At 39.6% G+C, this 23,183-nt stretch overlaps 4 protein-coding genes across 20 annotated transcripts in view; 3 read left to right on the top strand and 1 right to left on the bottom strand.

The window, feature by feature from the left end:
• The first annotated feature begins 273 nt into the window (after nucleotides 1-273).
• LOC137106969 (THAP domain-containing protein 5-like) lies at nucleotides 274-1,438 on the top strand. The gene is made up of 3 exons (XM_067491058.1): nucleotides 274-411; nucleotides 686-776; nucleotides 921-1,438. The coding sequence occupies exons 1-3, from the start codon at nucleotides 274-276 to the stop codon at nucleotides 1,436-1,438; spliced, it is 747 nt and encodes a 248-aa protein (XP_067347159.1).
• Nucleotides 1,439-3,636: 2,198 nt separating this feature from the next.
• On the top strand, nucleotides 3,637-12,313 carry pnpla8 (patatin-like phospholipase domain containing 8). Of its 4 annotated transcripts, none has more exons than XM_067489972.1 (10): nucleotides 3,637-3,790; nucleotides 5,012-6,183; nucleotides 6,316-6,465; nucleotides 6,561-6,712; nucleotides 6,935-7,029; nucleotides 7,154-7,325; nucleotides 7,429-7,486; nucleotides 7,655-7,849; nucleotides 10,827-11,022; nucleotides 11,225-12,313. In XM_067489972.1, the coding sequence occupies exons 2-10, from the start codon at nucleotides 5,197-5,199 to the stop codon at nucleotides 11,497-11,499; spliced, it is 2,280 nt and encodes a 759-aa protein (XP_067346073.1). In that variant the 5' UTR covers nucleotides 3,637-3,790; nucleotides 5,012-5,196; the 3' UTR covers nucleotides 11,500-12,313. The 4 variants fall into 4 exon arrangements, with proteins under 4 accessions (XP_067346073.1, XP_067346076.1, XP_067346075.1 ...); XM_067489973.1 differs by lacking the exon at nucleotides 3,637-3,790 and adding an exon at nucleotides 4,402-4,518; XM_067489975.1 differs by lacking the exon at nucleotides 11,225-12,313 and having other exon boundaries at nucleotides 10,795-10,984.
• On the bottom strand, nucleotides 4,275-4,796 carry akap14 (A-kinase anchoring protein 14). Its single transcript, XM_067491057.1, has one exon. The coding sequence runs from the start codon at nucleotides 4,794-4,796 to the stop codon at nucleotides 4,275-4,277; it is 522 nt and encodes a 173-aa protein (XP_067347158.1).
• Nucleotides 12,314-15,520: 3,207 nt separating the features above from the next.
• Nucleotides 15,521-23,183, top strand: part of nrcama (neuronal cell adhesion molecule a) — a 49,804-nt gene continuing 42,141 nt past the window's right edge. For 11 of the 14 annotated variants that reach the window (XM_067490631.1, XM_067490643.1, XM_067490635.1 and 8 more), the window contains exon 1: nucleotides 15,521-15,796. The gene's annotated coding sequence lies outside the window, so the exon portion shown is untranslated. The remainder of the gene's footprint in view (nucleotides 15,797-23,183) is intronic. The other 3 variants (XM_067490639.1, XM_067490637.1, XM_067490636.1) reach the window with 1 other exon arrangement.

Here is a 23,183-nt window from a genome sequence, read left to right as displayed (position 1 = left end):
TGCGCCGTGAAAGCTTGCAGAAACCGCGGGGGAAGTGCATCTAGACAAAACAACAAGAGAATTAGCTTCTACCCGTACGTCATGTTCATTTATTAACGCTGTTGTCTCTCACATGTGAAATATTTGTTTGCAAATGATCTTCTGTTAGCCTGAGTTTTAGATAAGATAACATTATTCCTTCTTACAGTTCGTTTTGTTTTACGCTTACGTATCTTCCTTACCCATAGGTTTCCCTTGCACGACAAGACCAGGCTTCAGAAATGGATGGACAACATGAAACGCGAGGAGTGGACCCCAAGTCGACACCAGTACCTGTGCAGCGAGCACTTTACAGAAGATTGTTTCGATATTCGATGGGGCATCCGCTACCTCAAGAATACAGCCATCCCGACCATTTTCCCCTCTGCAGATGTATCTGTCTCACAGTAACTTTACCATACACATAAAAACTGAAAGCTTTCATCAAACTTAAATATTGATTTATTTAAACATTGGGTTCAAATATTATACCAACAAAGTGGAAAGACATTGTGCCACTCACACTCAAAAAATGTTAAAGTAAATACTAAGAAGGGTTAACGGTTGTTCAAAGCTAATTTTAGATAATTTTTTCATTCTTTTGTATTGCTTGTTACTGCTTTTTGCCACTGCTTATACCATGTAATGAACACCCTTTTTTTTTCAGGATGCTGAGCCCATTATTAAAAGGATCACCAAAGCCAAAGCCATAGAAATCTACACTCAGGATGAGCCCACAGAATTTGACTCTCCCCTCAGTAAGAGGCCGCTCATTTTGAGCAGAACATGCAAAAAGTCAAAGTCAAATACAACAAATAACGTTGTTCCAGGGAACGCAGAGATTACTTTTGAACTACCTCTGGTGTCGGACACTGGCATCTCCTGTCATGCAAATCTCTCAGAAATGCAGACTGCTGCATGTGAGATACTGGGTGACAGTGGCATCCCAATAGCATCCTGCGTCTCATCGGTATGCAGTGAGTCCCACTCTGAAGAGCAGACTGACTCCACTGTGGCTGTGTTGTGCTTTGACTCAGTAGGTTCTTTCTGTGATGCTGAGGTGAGGGTTGATGCAACTGCCTTCCAGGCAGCTCTGGGCCAGGCCTTTAGCTTGGTTCCTCTGAAAATGGTTAAGAATAAACCTACAGACTGCTTTCTGGACGAGGGGGGACCCAGTGAAGGAGAGCATATTTCTGCTTACGAGCATTCGTATTGCAGACCGGACACAGACAAAGATCAGCTTTGGACCAAGATTTTGAGTTTGCATGCAAAGATCTTGGAACTTGATCGTAGGGAGGAGGCGACCATGGCTAAAATCCATGCTCTAGAGACTGAGATAACCCTCTTGAAGAGGGATGGAGCTGTTTTTAAAGAGAAACAGAAGGTTTTAGAGGATTACATTTCATCCGTGTTACTCTGATTTTGAAATCTAATGAGATTGTCTGTGTTTATGTATTTCAGTTGTTACTTGTTACTTTTACAGATGTGTTGCACATGCTCCTATACATACTGTGTATTACTAAAGAAAAGCACTAATTGCACCTGTTTTTACACAACTCCATCGGTACTTATTTTAGTTGCAACATAACCCTAATATTTAGACATTAGATTTGTACATCTGATTATTTTGTGCTCATGTCATGGCATTGTATTGCCATGTTTACTGGCAGCTTTTCAAAGCTCAATTTTAGCAGTGATTCTCAGCAGCTTCTTGCTATGTATTACTGATCCATATATAAAAGTTTCAGTTCTGTAATGTGATCATATCCTAACTTATTAATGGTTCTCTATTTTATATTACATGCTGCTGTCAGCCAGTTGTATTTCATCATTTTGTCTGTATTTGAGAGTTGCCTTTTTTACAGAGGCTCGGTCAACTCTAGATTTTCATGGTAAATTGATGTTGAATCGGTAACTAATAACTATTTTTTTTTTTCTCTTTTGTCTTTACTGGCATGTGAATAGCATTTTAAAATGCTTTTATTATTCATTGTGACTAGCAAATGAACATGCTGCCTATTCTATTCTGTCTTTTCTTTGAGACAGGTAATGAAACCGGCCCTCATGACAGTAGATTGTCCTACTGGTAAAATGTAGAGTAGAAAAGGAATGGTGGATAGAACCTGGTTATTCAAGTGTGTCCTGACTTTTATTGAAACCACCAACAGCCAAAGGTTTTTAAAACCTTGATAATCAACAAAAAAGAATTCCTGAAATGATTTAACTGAAACGGCTATCTTTTGCTTTGTTAAAAAATCTGATCAATTCACAGTCCTGGAATAAATTAATAAAGGATTTACTTTGAAGTAAAAAAGAGGACTGTACTTACCAGGGGAAGCCAACAGCAATGGTGGTCATCATCAGTGCCACAGTAAAATAAACATGAACATCCAGCAGAGTTTATCACCCATCCTGAGGCTTGAAATACTATAAATTGGTTATCATAGTGTTTTGCTTGGGTGACATACTTAATCCTATTTAAGGCAGTTGTGCAGAATGAAATGGGTGATGTATAGGCTGCCTTTGCACTGTAGCATCACTGAGTGGGTCATGACCATGTTACAATTCTGTATTTTTAACCTGCTCTTGTGATGGAAGAATTTACCTGTCTGTTAGCATGAAGATGCATTGCAGTATAGGCTACATTCAAACCAATTTGTCAGTGCTTGTGACAAATGAGAACTTGTTCTTTTAATATGTTTTAATATGTATTGAATATGTCCTTGAGTAACTAAATTACATCAAGACTATTAACATTAAACAGGTCATATACATTAATGATTTTGGCCTGCAATCAAATTACTCCAGGGTGTAATATTACATGTGATGGTTACACAGATGACCATCTTGACCTTGATGAACTCTACTCTGTTGTACAGTAGAAGAGAATCGATTGTTGTAATTATCAATTCAATGACTATCACAATTTTGTGGTTATGTGTTTAGAATCAGGAACATAAGGTCATCACACTGCAGGAAACTGATGCACCAAGAGCATCTAGTAAGGACCAAGTAATGCAGGTCTTAAAGTGGAATAATGAGAGTAATCTCTGGAGATGTACAATTCTACTAACATAATAAGCATGGAAATGAACAAACGAGCCTTAAAATAAAAGTAACCGCAAAACCTAATGGGAAAATAGGGATGAAATGGGGTGAAGTTAAATAATGTATAACCTTCAAGTTAAAATGTTTCAGGTTATTTGTTTAAGTAATGAACATACACGTAAACTTATTCATATTCCGGTCCCTTTCCAGGCATTCATTTTAAATAGGGTGGCCAAAATATTACCTATTTTATAATGCACTCCAGTACAACTCCACCACCCACTATGACCTCAAAATACACAGAGAGTAGAATTATCACCTTTCTGACAGCTTCAATTTAACAACTGAGAAATAATATCATTGGAATGCACAGGATTGTACAGGTGTATCTAATAAAGTGGCCATGGAACATATACTGTTAGTGGCTCCAAGTATACTGTTAGTTAATTCATGTAATACATATCAAAGATACTAAATGGAAATAGAAAATTGAATTTGCCTAAATGAAAAAATTGTTCCTTCTCATTTGTTAATCTTCACATTAAGATGATTACTTTGTCGACACCTGGTGGCGGAAATAAAGAACAGTTAGGCACCTTCGTCATTTCCTCTCTTGTCCTTGTTTATTTTTTTTCTCTAGCTAACTAGCACCCGAGTGTTATCAGAAACACCATATTGAACGATATAATTTGGGCCACATATTTAAACATCTGTGATTCACGGGGTAAGTCGAATGAGCTAATAACGAGCTACTTATGTGTGAGACGGTACAATTCGATCAACTGAAACAACTCAATTCATTCATTAGCGTAGCTAGCAGCGGCTATTTGTCTTTAACAAGCTGGCTTTAAAACACAGCGCTAACATTTGGTGGTTGTTATTTTGAAACGGCATATTATAGAAAATAAACAGCTTGTGCACAGTTAAATTTGCTTTACACGTAAGCTAGCTAACAGCTAACGCTATCAAAGTTGTTACAGTCATAGCAACGTTATACAGTCCAACGACAGAGACACACATGGACCACTTGTTCATGCTAACGTCACTTTATTTTGTCTCGAAGTTGTTTGATACTCATTAGGACAATGGAAAGTTCAAAGCCAATTTTTCTTATATTTGATGTTAGGCATGACTTAGCTAGCATCGACTGTAACGTCAGGATGCCAGGAACGAGCCAGAAACCTCCTCATGGGCGGTTCCGAGTTGGTTCAGAGGTTCACCGCTCTACCAAGCAAACGCTTGCTCTCAATAATATCCGCCAGCCACTTCTCTTTAAACCGGGTCTGACCAGGTGTGTGCACCAGCCTGTTTGACTCCAACACGAACAGCACCTCCACTGGCAGAGTTTGGGGTTTGACTTTAGATATGCCCACCACGAAGAAGACGCTAGCTGTTCCCTGAATTGGCTTTTGTGGGGTCGGGGTGCTAAACCGAGCCCGGTAGTGGTGGCAGGTAAAGTAGTCCTCCTCGGTTGTGTAGAGAAAGTCCAGACTGTAAAGCCAGCTGGGCTGCATCTCCCAGGTTTGAATGTACTCTCTAATCTGCTTCTTGCCCATTTCGACTGTGAAGTCCTTACTAGCAACCCAGTTGATGTTCATATTACTCCTGTCACTGCCAGGGCTCTGCTGCTCCTTTGTGACTGTGTAGCGATGTCTCTCCTGCAGGGTTTTTATCAGATGAGCTGATTCCGTTGTATAATTCAGATTAGAAGAAGGCCGATGCTCTCCCATATTGTCCTTTCAACAATGCACAGCAGGCTGGACACCAGCGGATTTATCTAAGTTCATATTTTGTGACTCTTCGTGAACATTTGTTGTGTTGTCTGAGACGTTTCTATGGTAACCAGCATCAGGGATGCCCTCTACTGGTTCATCTGTCTGCTTGCAGAGTGACGTTTGATGTTTTTATTTCTATATGTTTTATGATGACTTTCTTCTTTTTTCAGGAAACAGTGCAGCGAGCGACATTGATACTTTCCCTCCAAGATGGTTTTTATCCTGAATCCATTGTAGTTCATGGCCGGTATCCTGCCAGAATTCTCCGTTATCTTACACGGGTGATAAATTGGCATCCATTCCCTTCATAAATTCAAATTTGTCCACTGCTGTTCCCAGTGCACCCAGCAGACGCATGTCACGGATCAGGACCACACTTAACAGTGTCACCAAGGCAGTGTGCAGCACAGATCTAATCTCCAAGTTTTCCCGTCACAAGCCTGGTAATTCCTCAGTTGAAAGAACCCATGCAGAAAAAATTCTGGTCAAAGCTGATACCTTACCCTCTAACAACACAGATACTACCTTGCCACCTGAAACCACAATGAAAAAAGAAGAAGAAGAAGAAGAAGGTGAGAAGACCACGGTAAAGAAAGAGTCAGACAAACGGGAGCAGCATGATACAGAAAAACCCTTCATTGCCACAAAGAAGCCAGCATCCAGTTTAACTTTAGCAGCAAATGTGTCCCTATCAAGCTCTTCATCCACGGTGGCAAAACAAACCATGCAGCTGTTACACCCAGCAGGACGTTCAACCAACATTGATGAGACCTACACAAGCTTGGCTAAGCACATCAATAGCTACTTTGGCACCAGCATACAAGAAGAAGAAGGAGACAAAAGGCCACCGCAGCAGCACAGTGGAAACAATGACCCTAACTCCAAGGTTGTTCCTCACTCTGTGCCTCTGGAAACTGGGGACCACATTCCAGTTCTGTCTCCAGTGGCAGAAACTAAGAGTATTAAAACAACAACTACTACTTCCCCTGTCCCTCCCTCTCCATCAGAAAAACCCAGTCCTCCGGTAGAGATGCCGTCTTCAGACACCCCTGCAACAGAAGGTGCCATTAAATCCATCCCTGTGCCGACTACCTCCACTAAAAAAGGCTTCACCAACTATCTTTCCTACCCTCGGCCCAGTGTTCAGGCATTTGTTGGCAGCTATATCGCACCTCTTGTCCCCAGATTTAAAGGTCATTCAAAAAGCATTCCAGAGGAAAAGGACAAACCTTTAGTAGTTGCTGTGGAAGAGTCCACTGTGGACAAAACAGAAGAGAAGACTGATAGCAAAGAGGAGAAAGCAGATAAAGTCAAGCAACAGCTGCTAACTCAGCGAGAGAAGGTAAGATGCTCGATGTCAACGTGTAGTGAATAGTTTGAGCCTTAACTGTGTGTGGTTTCAGATATAATGTACAGTAAAATGTGTGGGAGGACTGGTATTTATCAGCTGGCTTTAATTTTTTTATTCACGCAGATAATAGCCAGAGTAAGTATAGACAACAGGACCAGAGCATTGGTGAAAGGCCTGCAGAGGGTCATTGATGTCAAACTCCTCACTACTCGAGTAGAGGAGCTCAGCTATCATCTGCAGGAGTTCCCCGACACGCGAGGTGTAGCTGTCAAGGTCAGTGTGTGTTACATTTACGTATCCTGCAGATCACGTTAATCTGTGAAGATGATTTTAGAAGGTGAAGTTGAGGTTTCGTCTGTATCTAATAGGAAAGTGTACTGCCCTGCTTGCTGCGTTTGCGCCAGGCCAGAGACCTTCCTCTTCAGGCTGCTGTGAGAGAAGCACTGGCCCTGGTTGGGTATACTGAACCAGTCAAAGGAAGAGGAATTCGGGTCCTGGCTATAGACGGAGGTGGAACAAGGTAATATTATTATTATTATTAATATAGAGAGGAAAATGTTCTATGAGTGTATAAGTGAAAACTCCCCATTTCTGAAAAATAAAAATATGACCTTTTACTGTACATTTGTAGTTCTTATAAGAGCATAAACAGGAACTAATAGAGTACTCTTACACTACAGAGAAATACAAAGTAATAGCTACTTGTCTTTTTAGGTTTGTGAACCTTATGACTTTCTTACAGGGGACTGTTGGCCCTGCAGACTCTCCATAAACTGCAGACCTTGACTGGCAAACGAATACACCAGCTGTTCGACTATATCTGTGGAGTCAGCACAGGTACACTAACTTCGTCATTGAATTTTTGTGTTGTCTTTTTGTCTCTTCTTTAACACCAGCCCTTGGTGACTCCACATGCGACTCTTGCTCAGTGGCAAATCATAGTTCTTTGTCTCTGCTTTAGGTGCTATTTTGGCCTTCATGCTGGGGATTTTTCAAATCCCCTTAGAGGAGTGCGAGGAGTTGTATAGGAAGTTGGGCTCCGATGTGTTCAAACAGAATGTCATTGTTGGAACTGTCAAGATGGGCTGGAGCCACGCTTTCTACGACAGCGAAATCTGGGAAAACATCCTCAAGTTAGTCTGTGGTCTTTTAATTCCTCTTTTATTTGTATGCATGTTTTTTGATTGGTTAGCCTCCTGTCATCTGAATTTGTGTGTTGGTTTTTGTTTTGTTTAGGGAACGGATGGGGGAAGGGAGAATGATCGAGACTGCCAGGGACCCTAATTGTCCTAAAGTAAGACACAAGTTATTTCAGATCTACACTGTTATGACAAATAAATTCTTTGTCCATTTTAGAGCACGTTTACACATGTAGCCAAAATGATGGGAAAAACCCTTTAAAAAAACAAGCAAAACCATTTCGGAAATAATGGTGACTTGGCATGTGTTTTTTGTCCACCAGGTGTCAGCAGTGAGCACCCTTGTGAACAGGGGCCTACCTCTGAAGGCCTATGTGTTTAGGAACTACAGACTCATGCCAGGAGTGAGATCCCACTACCTTGGAGACTGCAAACACAAAATGTGGCAGGCTATCAGGGCTTCATCTGCCGCCCCAGGCTACTTCCAGGAATTTGTCCTGGGAAAAGACCTTCATCAGGTACAAAATAAAATTGAGAGAACTGGAGGATGCCTTTGCTAAGCATACGTTATTTATGTATTTGAATTTAAACACTGAGATTTTAAAGTTGAGATTAAAAAGTCAAAATGGTACCTGCCTTAACATTGATTTAGATCATCATAGTCATTTAAGATCAGACCCAGATCTCTGAGAGGCCTAGTTCAGTGTGAGTGGTTAGTTTCCTTGAGATGTTGTCCAACCGATACACTTCCACTATACACTACTCACAAAAACTTCATCTGAAACAGTTTATTGAAACAAAAGCTAACAACAGTGGTGGGTATACCACAACACAAAATACCAATTTCACAGTAACTTGATGAAGAGGTCTTTTTTATTTAGAAATTGTCATTGAACCAGAACATTTCGTGGTCGATTCAGGGATCAGTTTTTGTGATTTTTGCGGTTAATCAACTTGTTAGAGAACAGCATGTTATGCATAAGTATTGAACAGTTGGACATGTGCATTCAAAAGTTTAGAGAGGGTCAATTTACATTCAACTTTAAAGGTTTTATATTCGAAAGTTGAAAATCCCTAACTTTTTGTAAGTAGTGTTATGCTTCATGTCCTAGGAGACCAGTGCCAGAAAAAGAGACACTGTAGATTTCATTTTATTCCCAGTGTCTGTGTATATATTATAAGTTTGTGTGAATGTCTGTTCATAACAAACCCACAACCTTATAGGTGGTCCTCCTATTGGTTCATTTTCTCTTCTGGTTGTCAGGCGTCTGAGGGATGGAGAGAACGTGAACAGAATGAGATGGTGGTAGAGAGAGAGAGAGAGAGAGAGACAGAGAGTCCTCTGACCCCATCTGTGTCCCTTAAACATCAAAGACCTTATTTTATGATTTAGCCTGAAGAGTTTTTTGATTTCCTATGAAAGAGAATATTCAACAGGGCGACAGGTCTGTCACCACCACTGTCTGAAAGGATGTGGAAGGTGTTTAGAAAAGAGAAACATACACTAGAGTGACAATCTGCGTTAATATTAGTCTAGCTAATATTTTCAAAATTGACTAAAACAATTTAGTGGTACTTTGTCAAATATTCTTCACCCTACTACTATAGGTCCTCAGAATAACAAATGACATTGCATTACAGATTGAAAGCTAGTTTTTTTTTCTGTTGACTTACAGACAGAAAAGGGCAGGATACAATCTTAGGTTCAATAATAGTAGATTAGTAGCAGCAATGAAAAGGAATTTAATATAACAATGGCTATTATGTAAGTAGCATTAATGTATTTTACTTTCCATGAGAATAATCTTTTAACAGCTTGTATATGCCATTTGGGAACTGTCCAAAGAGTTGTCATTTGTTATTTTATGATGTTTTAATTATTAGGCCAGATATCTTTAGATGGTCTTTATGAGTAGCAATTATGCTCAAGGCTTAGCTTCATTTTGATAACCTACTTAAGCAAAATTAGCCTTGTCCTCCAAGTATTTCCCTCCCCTGCTATTGCCTACTGCAAGAGCCTCTGGTAAATGGCCCTTTACAATGTCTTATCTATAAACAGATTCTACTCTCCAATCCCTCTGGTGAATATTTACTAGGCTGTAATTCTTCAGTGTATTCAAAATATAAAACAACGTGCTAGTTTTTTACCTGTTTTGAATGCAAAGTTAGCGATGCAGTTAAAAGATGCATTTGTTAGTTTTCTAGTCATATGTTCCATATCTGTTTTGAGTTGTTTCTATGGACTGGTGTGACAGAAGGGATGGAAAGATGGAGAAATGATGGTGTGTGGTGTTTGGGTGTGTGAGAGCATGTGAACACACACACTACATTCCACTTGGTGTGTTGCATAGATGTTCGTCGACGGTTTGAGCTACGGTTGCCACCCACCAGTCTCACTCCTACTCTAGTTTTCAGCGCTGGGAGTGATATTTCTCAGGAGAATTCTGCCATTGCAGGGCATGAAGAAAAATACATTGATTACACATAAACACAGAAGTGAGAGACACGGTCACACAGAGGTACTTTTTTTTTTAAATTATAGCAATCCATTGATATTGTACCATTCAGCAGGTAGTTATTTTCATGCCTTGAAAACATTAACTATATTAGCACTTATTTAAAAAATTGTTAGGAAAAGGTAACATTTAACATGTTAAGGTAACATTAAATCTGGTTAATTGCTCATGAATTTTTTAAAATGCTCACCATGTTTTTCTTTATCCAGGGGTTGTATTTATTCTTTTAAGATACTTTTCTATTGACCTTCCCCCCCCTGCTCTGCTAGGGACGATCAAACCTCTTGTGTGAAACACTCTCCCTCTCTATTAATCCAAGCCAAAGCACTTCAGTAGTTGGTTAAGATCCAGAACTGGATTTGGTGGGAGGGGGGGAAGCAGGAGCACAAAATCGGTCAAGGCATTCATTCAGCCTAATTGTCTTGTTTTTTTTTAATTGATGGCATCATTTAGGTCAGCATCCCTTAAATAGATGTGATAACATTATTTATCAAAAATGGCATCACGTAGAATGGAAAAAAAACCAGCAAATAATTAATGTTAATTTTCAAAATTAAGCCCGTTAAGATTAGAATACTGTAATGCAATAAGATGTATCAGTCAAATTAAGTGTAATATAATGCAGGTATTAGGCTCATTATACAGGTTCAATCTGGTTCAAATTAACCCCCAAAAGTGCTATTTTAGCTACTGAAACAGCAGCAGTCTTTCCTTCTTGTTTACTTCTGAATTAACAGGGCACTATGCCAGTGCAGCACATCTCTGGTGCAAGAGCTTTTTTTATCTGGCCTGGAGCTGTGTATCTATCGGACAGCTTGTCCACATCACCTCGTTTGTCCTCTACAGGCTGTCACAACAAATGTATTCAAAATAGAGGCTGTAAATAAAAAGCTTCCTGCATGTGTAATAACTAATTTTTAAAGAGTGGATCAACATTCTTGACTTAGGAGATGCCAAAGGTGTCTCTCTTGTCATTCAGGATGGAGGACTTCTAATAAACAACCCCACAGCATTGGCTATCCATGAGTGTAAGTGTTTGTGGCCAAACACACCACTGCAGTGTGTGCTGTCTCTGGGCACTGGACGCTATGAGACAGTGGGCAAGAACAACCCAACCTACACGAGCCTGAAGACCAAGCTCACCAACGTCATCAGCAGTGCCACAGATACTGAGGGTAAGAAGACACCCAAATGCTGCTTTTACATGTTGACATCGCACAGATGGTTATTGCTTAACCACACAATAGAGACTGTAGGTCACAGGCTCCAGGATGCACTGCAGATGTTCTGCTTGAGTGCATTGTCTAACATTGAAAATCAGAATTTGAAAGTTGTCTGTAAATAGTAGTCAAAAACAACTCTTGATGCTTGTTTCAGAGGTGCACACCATGCTGGACGCCCTCTTGCCCCCAGACACCTACTTTCGCTTCAATCCTTACATGAGTGAAGACGTCCCATTGAATGAGAGCCGCATGGAGAAGCTCAACCTCCTCAAGATCGAGGGGGAGCGCTACTTAGAGTGCAACGAGGCCAAGCTGAGGAAGGCGGCCATTGTGCTGGGCCAGGAGAAGAGCATTATCCAGAGACTGGCTGAGTGGGCCAAGCTCAAGGCTGACATGTACGATGGCCTTCCACTTATCTCCAAGCTGTAGCTGTTAGCTTGGCCAGATTTCACAAAAGATTTTAAGGTAAGAAGAGTTTGAGAGTATTCGTTGAAAAGGGCACAAACTGGACATTCAGGGAGGCAATTAAAAGTTAACTAATAAATGTTTACATTATTTGACCATGTTTTACATAACACTAACATATGATTAATCCATCAAATTTTGAAATTGCTAAAGATTTATCTGAGATGGTGACAGAATCATATACTTTGAAAAGTAGGTTTTGACACTCTTATGAAAGGGTTCACTTGAATGGGCAGAGAAAGGAAATCTGAGACTTTAATACATGTATTAAGGGAACTCTGTGTTTTTTTGTGTCTGAAGTATAACCTGTTTTCTTTTTCAAAAACTTGAAAACATATTTAATACCTGATTGCACAATGAGAGCATAAACTGTTTATTTCTACCACTGTACAGAATAAAGACCTCATGTAAAATACAATCATTAACCTCTGTTAGAAAAGCATTCAAATATTATTTGTGTAATATTATACTGCTTCTTAAGATCACTGTCCAGCTATGCTGATATCTGCTCTGATATTTAAAATAAAGTATTAGGATATGGTTTGTATTATGCGAATGGCACAGTTGATGTTGTACTCTGCTCTGTGGAAAGTAATGAATTTTGGTCCGTCATAATTTGCTAAGTATAAAGCCTGAAATCCTCAATCCTGCCGTAGGTTGTTGGACACTTTCTTAATAGGACAAATGTTTTAGATTGCCCCAATTAATCCTTTCTTCACTGCTTGACGGAATGCAAAACAATGTCATGAAGTAATAAACTATGGTTTTCAAAACTTGATTTAAATCTTAAGCTTTCTTTTAACCTCTGAACATTATATTATTTCTTTTAAACGATTGAAATTAGCGTATTGGAATATGTGCTCCAACAATTTATGCTGTGTTATTTGAATTTACTTTCTGATGGCATATACTTAACACAAGCACATACTGTAGATAACAAAGAGCTGCATGATAGAGTTTTCACTAAGGTATGTTAAAGTGTCCTCCTGTCATGAATTGTCTTTATCTCCCATTGCATACATTGGTTTTCTGGTGAGCAGCACAAACAATACTCCTCATGGAGGGCTGTACACCTACAGACCTCCTCAACAATGCAGATTAGAAATTTACCATAAAGTTAAGATATTTCACTTGGCTGATGTCTCACGACTGGTTATAAACTATCAAACTTGTATCTGGCCAATTTTTCCCCAGTGCCCCCAAAGTTTGTTAGATCATAATATCAAATGAAAAATAAATCAAAAAACTTGAAAAAAGAGTTACCTCACCATGCTCATACATACAGTAATTTGAGTCTTATCTATAGATAGCGGGAAATTCAATTGTTTGTTTGTCTAAGCTATGTTTCCTTTACTCCAACTGCTTTGGGTTGGTATAAGGCAATTTTGAGGTGGATTCCTCAGAACCAGTAAACATTTATTTTACTATATAATACTAGGAGCTTTGTACTCTGGTACTACATATGCCAAAGCATAACTTCATAACTAAAAATATTGAAATGCATCTCAAGGTTCCTGGCACTTAAACGGGGTCAGTTCAAGTTCAGTGAATTCAGTTACAAAGCCCAGCTTACAGTTACATTACTTTTCTAAAATAGTTCGGAAAATCGGATCGGAGCACTCTGGAAATTCTTTGTGAAGCTGAGCAAAAAATATTTCTGTTTCCTGTTAGGCTATGTGAAGACAGGTCTTTGACAAGCACAGTCCAGATTAGACAAACGACTAGAACAGGAGAGTAACACTCTGGCGATGTTCATCATTCATCCCATGACAGTTTCCTTCAGTGTGAAAGGCCGAAGTGCCAAGGTAAAGTGCAGTCAGGACACACACACACACACACACACACACACACACACCACTGTCCTATTAGTTACTTACTGTGGCAGGAGCTATATGTCTCTCCTCCTCTCGGTCTGGTCTTACTACTGTGTTCCCTAGCAACCATTATAGTTCTCTACTTCTTTCCAACCTTCTCAATGTATGTGTGCCCACGTTTGCCTAAATTTGTCCCAGATCTGGCACAGTTGTGTTATACAATCAATCTATTTTATTTTGCAACTGTAAATAGGTTTTTGTCAGTTCAAGTTTTAGTGGTCACATTTTTATGTGCTATCTGCAAGTAAGTGCTGTGCTCTTTCAAACTGACTTGTTGACACAAACTGCTCATTAACCTAACGTTTGCCAGGATGTACCATCTAATACAGACATGTGAGAATACGTTTGTACAAGTTATCTTACTGTGGTTTGTCACAACTCTGCTTTGTTTTTAAATGCAACAGATCTGTAACAAGAGCCACCTTTAATCATGTGGTCACGGTCTTTGACTTTACAGTAGCTATGAACCAACAGACAGATCCCATAAGGTTAGAAAACCATGTGAGGCCCACACAGGAATAAAAATGAAAGGGAAGGATTTGATTCACACATCCCAACTGTCTGCAGATGACAAAGTTCTCCAAAGGACTTTAGGAGGATTCTTGAGTCATTAGTCACTACAGTCTCTAGCCTGGTTCATCTCACGATATGCAGTGTGAGGAAGACCCCAGCTTTTTTGTATCTGCCAGATTTAGATCAAGTTAAGTTGTTGTGTAAACAGTAACGGCATAGAACAGGCATCTAGTAGTTGTCAGACATGATCTCACTATCCTGACCTGTATAAAGTACTTTTAAATGGTACAGTGCCCCGGATGAGCTTTGGATTGCATCCCAAAACATGTCAAATGGAACTGAAGCTTGAGTCTTTTGTCTCATTAAATATTTAACCACAGATTAAATCAACAACTATTTTCTGTATAACTAACCCAGGAATTACAGATATAGCAGACCCAAAGTTTCAGAGCAATGAAAATGTATTGAATGTCGGGTACTATTACACACTCGACCGCGTTACATTTGTAAATTCATGCTGCAGAAAAACGTAATCGTTGTGTCTCCGCAGTGAAAATACAACGGCACAACCGTTTATACATTGGTGTGTCTCTCCACGCATCTCTGCGAGTCAGTTAATGCGGGGACACACCTACAGACACACACACACACTGTTTGTTTAGCACTCCTACAACAATGTCTGTGCTCATCATTTAATGTTTGAACGGATTGTGATGTTTTCAGTCATGCCCAATGAGAGCAGTAACCTGATGCATAACTGTTAGGTCCTGCACGTACACAAACAGTACAAAAAACACATTTTATCTCATGTTGAATCATATTATTCAAGAAGAGCTTGTTTTGGTCCCAGCCTCCCTTTAGGACTTGTCACCTGTATTAGAAGCAGTGCCAGATGACTCAGTGGCAAATGCTAATGTCCCACAGGCTGGTTGAGTGTTACTACATGCATTTATCATGTTAAGTCATGCACCTGTACAGTATACTGCTGGTGACCTGTACACGCCAAGTGAGCTGCACTGGCAACAACACACCAGTTAAGTTATTGCAATTGCCCCTGCTAAATGTTAAACCTTCACTCTAAGACATGCCAACTATTAAATATCATAATAGACCTAAGAAAATATTAATTGTTTTGCGATTAACAAAAACTTGAACTGTAACAAAGTAAAGTAATTTTTAATTAAAAATAAAATTCAAAAAAATTAAAAATAAAGTAATTTTTGAATATTATTTTACATATTACATTATATATTAAATTATATAACTCACATTTTATAGACAATTTGAGAGAGAGAGAGAGAGAGCATTTACAATAAATGTGCAATGCATTTACAATATTAGTCAAAGTACAGTTACATGGCTGGTAAATCTAAAAGCAAAACTAAAAGCAAATGTATAGATGTATGTGTTTCCACATTTGGTAGCCTGTTCTTCTTGCAGACTGTACGGATCAGATACCGTAATAAATCAGTCTTGGCAAAAATACTCTCTCATCACCAACCTCCTGCATTAGCAAAGGTTGATGATGAGCCACTGAACCGGCGCATGCGTACGGTTAACCCCCCCCCCCCCCCCCCCCCCCCCCCCCACAGAGCCGGAGAATAGATCAGGATTCCGTAAGTGAGTGTGTCGTCTTCTCGAAAGCAAAACGTTAGTCGATCTTTGTTCGCTGCTGGTTTTTGACAGTGGCGGGGGAGCTGCTGAGGAGAGCGGGGGATCCGTGTGGACCTCAGCTTGCTGCTGCAGCGGCTGAGGGGGGCGGACGGACTGGCCTGGCGTGGTCCCTCTAACAGGCACACACACACACATACACCTCATCATTTTCTACAGCATCAACACACACCCGCGGACGGGGGCGAGGCAACGAGCGGACGGTGAGTTACCACACTCTTTTCTCTCTTTTTTTTTTGTTTTTCCTTTAGTAGCTATCATCATATGGCGCTTTACAATAATGGTGCAGTTGATGTTTGAAGCCTGTGCAGCTCCATTTGCCACAGCATCCCGGTGATGCTCGCTGACTGCCAGGTGAGAATATTAAAGCAATTTGGAGATGCCCGACGCCGGTTTTTCTCTGAATTGTGCGGAGCATCAAAGGCAGAGCCCTGCTCACCGCACTGCACGCACTGCATTTCAAGCAACCATCAAAGCAGCTCAAGGCAGAGAAAGCAATGTGTTGTATTGCGTGAATTCATTCAGTGCTGGCTGCAGCAGCAGGGTCTGTGCGTATTGTTGCAGCTACCGGCCGGTGCGAGCAGGCCGACAGTCTGCCAGTGACGCTGCCAGCTGTAGTTCAGCTCTGCTATGTGTCATTGCAATTGATTTCTCCATGTATTTTGAGATGAATGCAGGGAGAAAGCCACATAGGCCTTGTTTTTCTATCAAACGTTTAAATATGTAGATGGGCGAGTCAGCAGGTGTCTATTGACCAGTGTGGAACAACTGCTTCCTATTCTTCATTATTGATGGACAATTTTATCATCGATTCGACCATGCAATAAAATGCAACGTTGCATACACTGCAACGAATTGGCTGTAGAATTCACAGCAATCACCTGGCAAAAAAAGCCAACAAAGTCTTTTAAAATTTGCACTTAATTACTGTAAAAAGAATGACAGTATACAACTGTATATATATTACAGGGTTTTATTGTACTTAAAATTACAGCAATATATTGTTGTTTTTTTACAGAAAAACACTAATTATTGTAATCTAGTTTAAAACTTCTATTAAAATTACAGAAATAGCTGTTAATAGTTCATAAAACAATATGTTGTCGTAAAATGTTTTTTCCAGGTAATTTTTGCTTTTTACATAAGCAGCTTTTACAATACATATTCAGAAGTGTTTTGAATTACACCTTAGTGCAAACGTAATCCAAAATCAACACTGAAAAAAAAAAAACTAAACCGTTATTAAAAGTCAATAGTTTTACATATCTTTAAAAACCTAAGATGGAAGAGTCCTAATCTTTTGTACAGCATATGATTTATTCTCAAAGCCATTAAAGTCCACTTGCCTGAAGAAAAAAGAGACACAAAGATTGACCGTTGTTTCTTCTTATGCACTTTGCATCCTTTGAATTTCTTAACCAATAGTGATGTAGTTTTATCAACCTAAACTCTGGTTGGATATTTCTCAACCAGCCCCAGCTTGGAAGGACAACAGCAGCATCAAAAAATTGCAGCAACAAACCATGTTTAGTTCTCATTGCTAAACATGTTGTCAAGGTTTAAATGTCCTTCAGCAGTTGACCTAGTTTGCTGGTGCTGTTGTTGTTGATGTGGAGATGTTGGGAATTCACTAACAAAATTACTTCTTTAGAACTAGCGTAAGTCTTCTTACTATCCTGATGAAGACCCCCACCCATATATAAATGGTAGTGCAAACCTTATACAAAAGTTAGAACAAGTCAATTTCAGGCCAATTCAATTAAAAATCTTTTTAGTCTAGTTAATTCACCTAATAGCTTAGATCGGCCTGTGTTTCTACAGAACCACTTGCAAAAGTTCTGCCATTCTATTGCAATACAAGGAAGTAGTATTACAGTGGTATGAACAGAGCATTTGGGTGAATAACTGCTAACTTACCTTTTTCCCACTCAAAAAAAAAAAAAAAAAAAAAAACCCAGTAAAGAGATTTTGACTCCCTAAATGAGCAGAATTTAACTGTTTATCTCCATTTTAAATGATCAACCTAAACTTTTTTCCTGTCTCCTCTTTTCTCACTGAGATATGAAACCTCTCTGTTTTAAATATACAACAGAACATAAAACTGCACTTTAACACGTAGTGTGGACACAGGTCAGGAGCTGTAGAGTCACTGTCATGGCAACTAAAGCAGGGACAATGTGGCACTAAACGGTTTAACTGCAACTTAAATAAAAATAATTTTCGACATAAAGGCCTGATTCATAACCTGGGAGCCATAACACACGAAATTAGTTTGTACTCACGGGTCCATGGAGCCCAGCACAAACAGAACGATAGTGGGAAACTACAGCCACTCTTACAGATAAGACAACTTCATTCCTACCAAAGAAATTGATGCATTGCAATATACAGCTAAAAGTTGTAAGATGACAGAATAACAAGTTATTGTAAAATTGTACTGTAGAAATTACAGCAATTTGTTACAGTGTATAGGAAATTATGTTTGATATTTATATTAGTTTCCCCCTCAAGATATTGTCTCTTTCAGCAGCTCTTCTATATGGAAGGATTTTTTTCTATATGTGTGATTGAGGTTGGAGTACGCTGGAGAATGTGATTCATCTTCACTTAACATGTCAGTTAATTGATTAGCGAATTGATTTTTTCAGTCTTCAAGTCAAAATGCCAAATGATCTTTGGTTTAGCTTCTTAAATGTGAGGATTTGCTGCTTTTTTTACTTGTCACATGGAGATTTTTTACTATTATTACCACTATCAGACATTTCATAAGAAACAAAAGTGTTGTATATTTGGCGAAGTCAATAGACTGTTTTCAGTAAGCTGTACTTAAGTCTAAATTACAATGATGTAGAGCGAAGCTGGCAGATAAGGTGATTATATTTGATATGTTGCATACTGTGGAATGTGGATTGTGTTTGTGTGTGATGGGTCATCCGTTCCTCATGTCTCCGGATTTGGGAATGTTTTATAGCGCAGGTACTGTCTTTATAATATTCACTAACTAATGGCCTTTAATGTAATGACGAATACAGTACAGTCCCGTGTAGCAAGATTTGATTTAAAAGAGGCAAGTAGTTTAATTCCCATTGGGACCACATGTCAGTGCATGTAACATGTTGTTTGCTTGGTGAAATATAACAGAAGCTTGGTAATGTTGTTTGTATTATACAGTACTGTGCTGCACCTGACTACAAAACAGTCGATGAGCAAGAGGAAACAACCATGCAGTCTTCTTATTTTATTGTTAAATGTAAGCAGTTGCGGTGAATAGGACAATTCAGACACTAGAATGTTAATATCAGCCTGTCACCCTAAATATTTGAAAGTCCTAGTCAGGATTTCCTTCTTGACTGCATCTGCACTAACTCACATACATACACATAAAGTAACAGACACATGTTGACAGTCTCTCTGCAATTTCCGTTTTGCACACTGGAAAAACTTACAACCTTTAAATTTGCAGTTATGGGACCTTCTGGCAACACAGCTGAGAGAACAAGAGACAAGACATTAAGTAAAAAATAAGCTTCATTTTACATCTTCTACAGCACATATGAAAACCTTCCACAGCAGGCCTTTCTCACAGAAGCCATTTTGATGTGTTGCAGTAGGACAAGATACAAACACAGAAATTAAATGAGGGCTAAATGCTGTGTAAATTGAAAGGGAGTCGTTGTTAATGTCAGCAAAACGTGTGCTTTTCCTCCTATAACCTTAAAAATGTTTGCTATTCTTTGACATTCTAACAAACTATATGAACATAAAAGATCAAAATGAATCTTTCCATCTCAACTAAGAAAACCATTTTTTATATGGGATGTAAATCATTTAGTAAAATAAGGACATCTTATTTTGAGAACTTCAAATGTGAACTCACACATCATGTAATGCTTTGGCATGTCACCGCATGATAAGTATTGTGTGCTGGTGCCGTGGGCCCCATGACTGCTTCTGCCGAGCTTCTCTTCCATAAGACACCACAAGGCAATGCATCAGTCTCTTAGTGAAAACTCCTCAGACTGTCAGGGCAGAGCCAGTACTGAGCCATTATTCACATCAGGCCGCAGTGTCATCGTCACTCTCCCATTTGTCCACGGCCCATTAGGCACAAGTCGGGTGATTTAGCTTATGGTGCGGTTTAGGTGCATTCTTATTCTAACCACTGTTGCCTTAAGTGATAACACAATTTGAGAGAAAGAAGATTGTTTTCAGGGGATCATAGCTGTCATAGTTGTAGAGGTCAGCTCCTTTGCGCTTAAGCGAGACTAAAACAGGCAGTTGTGAATAATATAATTTCATTCAGTACTAATATTTATTTAAAATAGCATTTTCGTTGAGTAGCCCTATTGGTTGATTCTGAAGTCGTGTAGTTGTAGTTTAATCCAAGCTCTTAAGAAAACTCTTCAAATTGTATGTTAAGATATATTGGCACACCAGTAAATGGCAACTCTAAAAGCACAACAGTATCATTATATTTTCTGTACTGTTAATAAATGACTGGTAATTAGTTAGGACTGCCACTAACAATTAGTAACACTAATCATCAATCCGCTCGTTATTGTTGAAATATTAAAATATCGACAAAATGAAAACTGCCTGCATAATTGTAAAAAAGGGTCATTAAGTAGCACTGAAAATATTTAGGTTTAAAAAAATGTGCTTATACATCTGCATTTTACAGCTGCATCATGTTGCTTATATTTTTTGTTTTTGTGACGGTGAATTGCACTGATTCAAGCACTGCCACAGCAAGTAAGTATCTTTTTCTGAGGTTACTCAGCTCACTCACCTACACACTTTAAACAACCAAAGCTAATATGCAGATGCACATTAATGAAGTCAAAACAAAATCGTTCAGAGTTTTGTCTCTGTTTCAATTTATTAACTCCTGGCTCACATCTTTGAGACCACTGTTAAAGCTGTACCCAAATGAAAGCAATTAGAATAACAGAATCTTGTGTGAGCACTGGCTTAATAGCATCACCACCCTGCAGCGGTGATGGAGGCTTTGAGGGTGGGAGGGGCACGAACACACCCCCACACCCTCGCTGTACCACACACACCCTCGGCTCACAGCTGGACATGTTTGGGTGAGTGTTTTCATTAAGGGACTGGGACACATTAAATTAACACGACTGCCTGAAGATTGATGAATTGGAAAATGGGCAGAAGAGGTAAAACCAGGGCACGAGTGTGACACTCTGATGCTTCAGGTAGATTTCTCTGCTTCAGTAGATGCTGTTGTTCTCATTACCTTTCCACTACCTTCCACAGAAAACAGATGGGCCTTTGGTGTTGTTGTTTTCCTTTTTGGAAGATGATGTTACTGCTGCAATATGGAATAGACCCAGTTTTTGCACAGTGAGAAGATGTGAAATCAGCTTTGTTAACCATTCATTCAATCATGCATCCATCCATTATTTTAACTGCTTATCTTTTTGAGGGTTGCGAGGGGCTGGAGCCTTTCCCAGCTCATTGGGTTAGAGGCGGAGTACACCCCAGACTGTTTTCCAGTCTATCTCAGGGGAAGCACAGAGACACATACATAGTCAGTCAACAATTCACACACATTCACACTTTCAGGCAACTCACAGTCACCTATTAACTTAACATAAATGTCTTTGGACTGTGGGAGGAAACTAGAGTACCCACACAAGCATGTGGAGAACATGCGAACTACAAACACATACAAACCGGGAACTTTTAGCTGTGAGGCAGCAGTGCTAACTACTTCACCACCGTGCTGTCTGCTTTGTTAATCGAGCCGGCTTAATTTGAGCATTATCAGACAAACTCAGTTCTCAGATCATCCTGGGCTTGTTTAAGTGTCACTTGCATAAGTTCACCTGAGCAAGAGAAGACAGGAGAGGGTAGGAGAAGAAGAAAATTGAGACAATAGTGGAAAGAAAGGGTACAAGAAAGGAAATGAGGAATGAACATGAAATGAGAGGAATGCAAAATGAGTAGACAGAAGAGAGGATAAAAGGAAATGGGAAAACCAAGGTCTGAAAATTTCAGTGAATAAAAGAAAAGCAGGGGAAAGAAAAATGATGGGGAAAGTAGAAAAGAAGGGGGAACATTAAAAGGAAGTGTAGGGGGCTAGGAAAACAGGAGATGAGAGGACACCATGGAAAGGGAAATAGGAGTAAGGAATGGAAAAAAGAGGAGATGAGGGGAATGCAAAGTAGATGACTGGATGGAAAAGAAAGCAAGGAGAGGACTGGAAGGGACAGAAAAGAGGACAGAGGAGAGGAAAGAAGAGGATTAACATAAATGTAAGAAGGGGAAGAGACAGATAGGGTAGGGAAAAGAAGGATAAAAGGAGGAGATGAAAGAAATCAATCAATTGTACAGAAGGTAAGAACATACAAAGAGAGTAATGAGATAAAAGGGCATGAAAGGAGGAAAAAAGAACATGAGCGAAAGGGGAAATGAGGGAGGAAAAAGTGGCTGAAAAAGTAAGGGAAGGAATGTAAATGAGAGGATGGTAGGAAGAAAAGCAGAACAGATGATAGGATATGGACAGGTGGGACGTCGAAGAGATGAACGGAAAGGAAAGAAGAGGAAAAGAGGATTGAAAAAATTGGAAGATAAGCAGAGATGAAGAAAAGGCAGAGCATGAAGAAGACAAGACAGGAGGGAAAGTAGAGAGCAATGGAGAGGAGAGAGGGGGATAGGAGAGATAAAAATGAGAGGAAAGGAAACAAAAGGGAGGAAACAGGACAGAAGCAAGGAAACAGTAGTAAAGACAGTAGAGGTGAGGGAAGATGAGAGAAAGGAATAGGGTGTAATCGGAAAGGAATAGAGGGAAACAGAAAATGAAAGAAGAAAGAGAAGTACAGTTAAAGGGAGAGGTGAGGAAAGAAGACAGCTGGAACGAGTTAGCGGGGGGAAAGTACAGGTGCAGTGAAGAAGAGTATAGTGAAGAAGAATAGAGGAGAGAGGAGCGATGTGCTGCTGCACTCACCAGCTGTGCCAGACCACATCTGAAGTAGAGCACTCGACTGGGGATTAATAATATGAGACACAGGATTCCTCACACACAAACGCATGCATGTGCACACATCATACATGAGCACAGATAGTTCACCTTTTACACCTTATATTTATATCTTTTGAGGCTCTGCTGGATGGCATTAGTTGGATTGAGTCTTTTTGCAGGCGGCAGATGAATTTGTTTGTGTGGCTCAGGTGGGCAACAGATGGGAGAGTGGGTGACAGCAGAGGAGTTGCCAGACTGGTAGTAGCTTTCACTTGCTGAGTGTAAAAACATATCACCATATCTGTGTGAACAGCTGATTTAATTTTGTGCCTGTGAGCCATATGCAGGCCTATTTATTTTCACTTGGGTTTGATTCTAATGATCGTGATTGTCGGCAAAACACTTCACACGACCTCCTTAACGATGGAATCAACTTCTGAAATCAGAAATATCCAAACAGTTTTGTCACAAAAGAACATACATACAGATTAGACAGAAGGAACTTAAAAATAAACGTTGTTAAGGAAACAAAGAAGGAATGTTCAAATCCCAGTAGTGGGAGCTTAATTCATTGCACAGTAGGCTTAAAGATAATATTGCCCCAATCC

This window comes from Channa argus, chromosome 21 (genome assembly GCF_033026475.1).
Source record: "Channa argus isolate prfri chromosome 21, Channa argus male v1.0, whole genome shotgun sequence".
Classification (NCBI taxonomy): domain Eukaryota; kingdom Metazoa; phylum Chordata; class Actinopteri; order Anabantiformes; family Channidae; genus Channa; species Channa argus.
The sequence above is the reverse complement of the archived record's forward strand: the minus strand, read 5'-3'. Positions and strand labels throughout refer to the sequence as shown.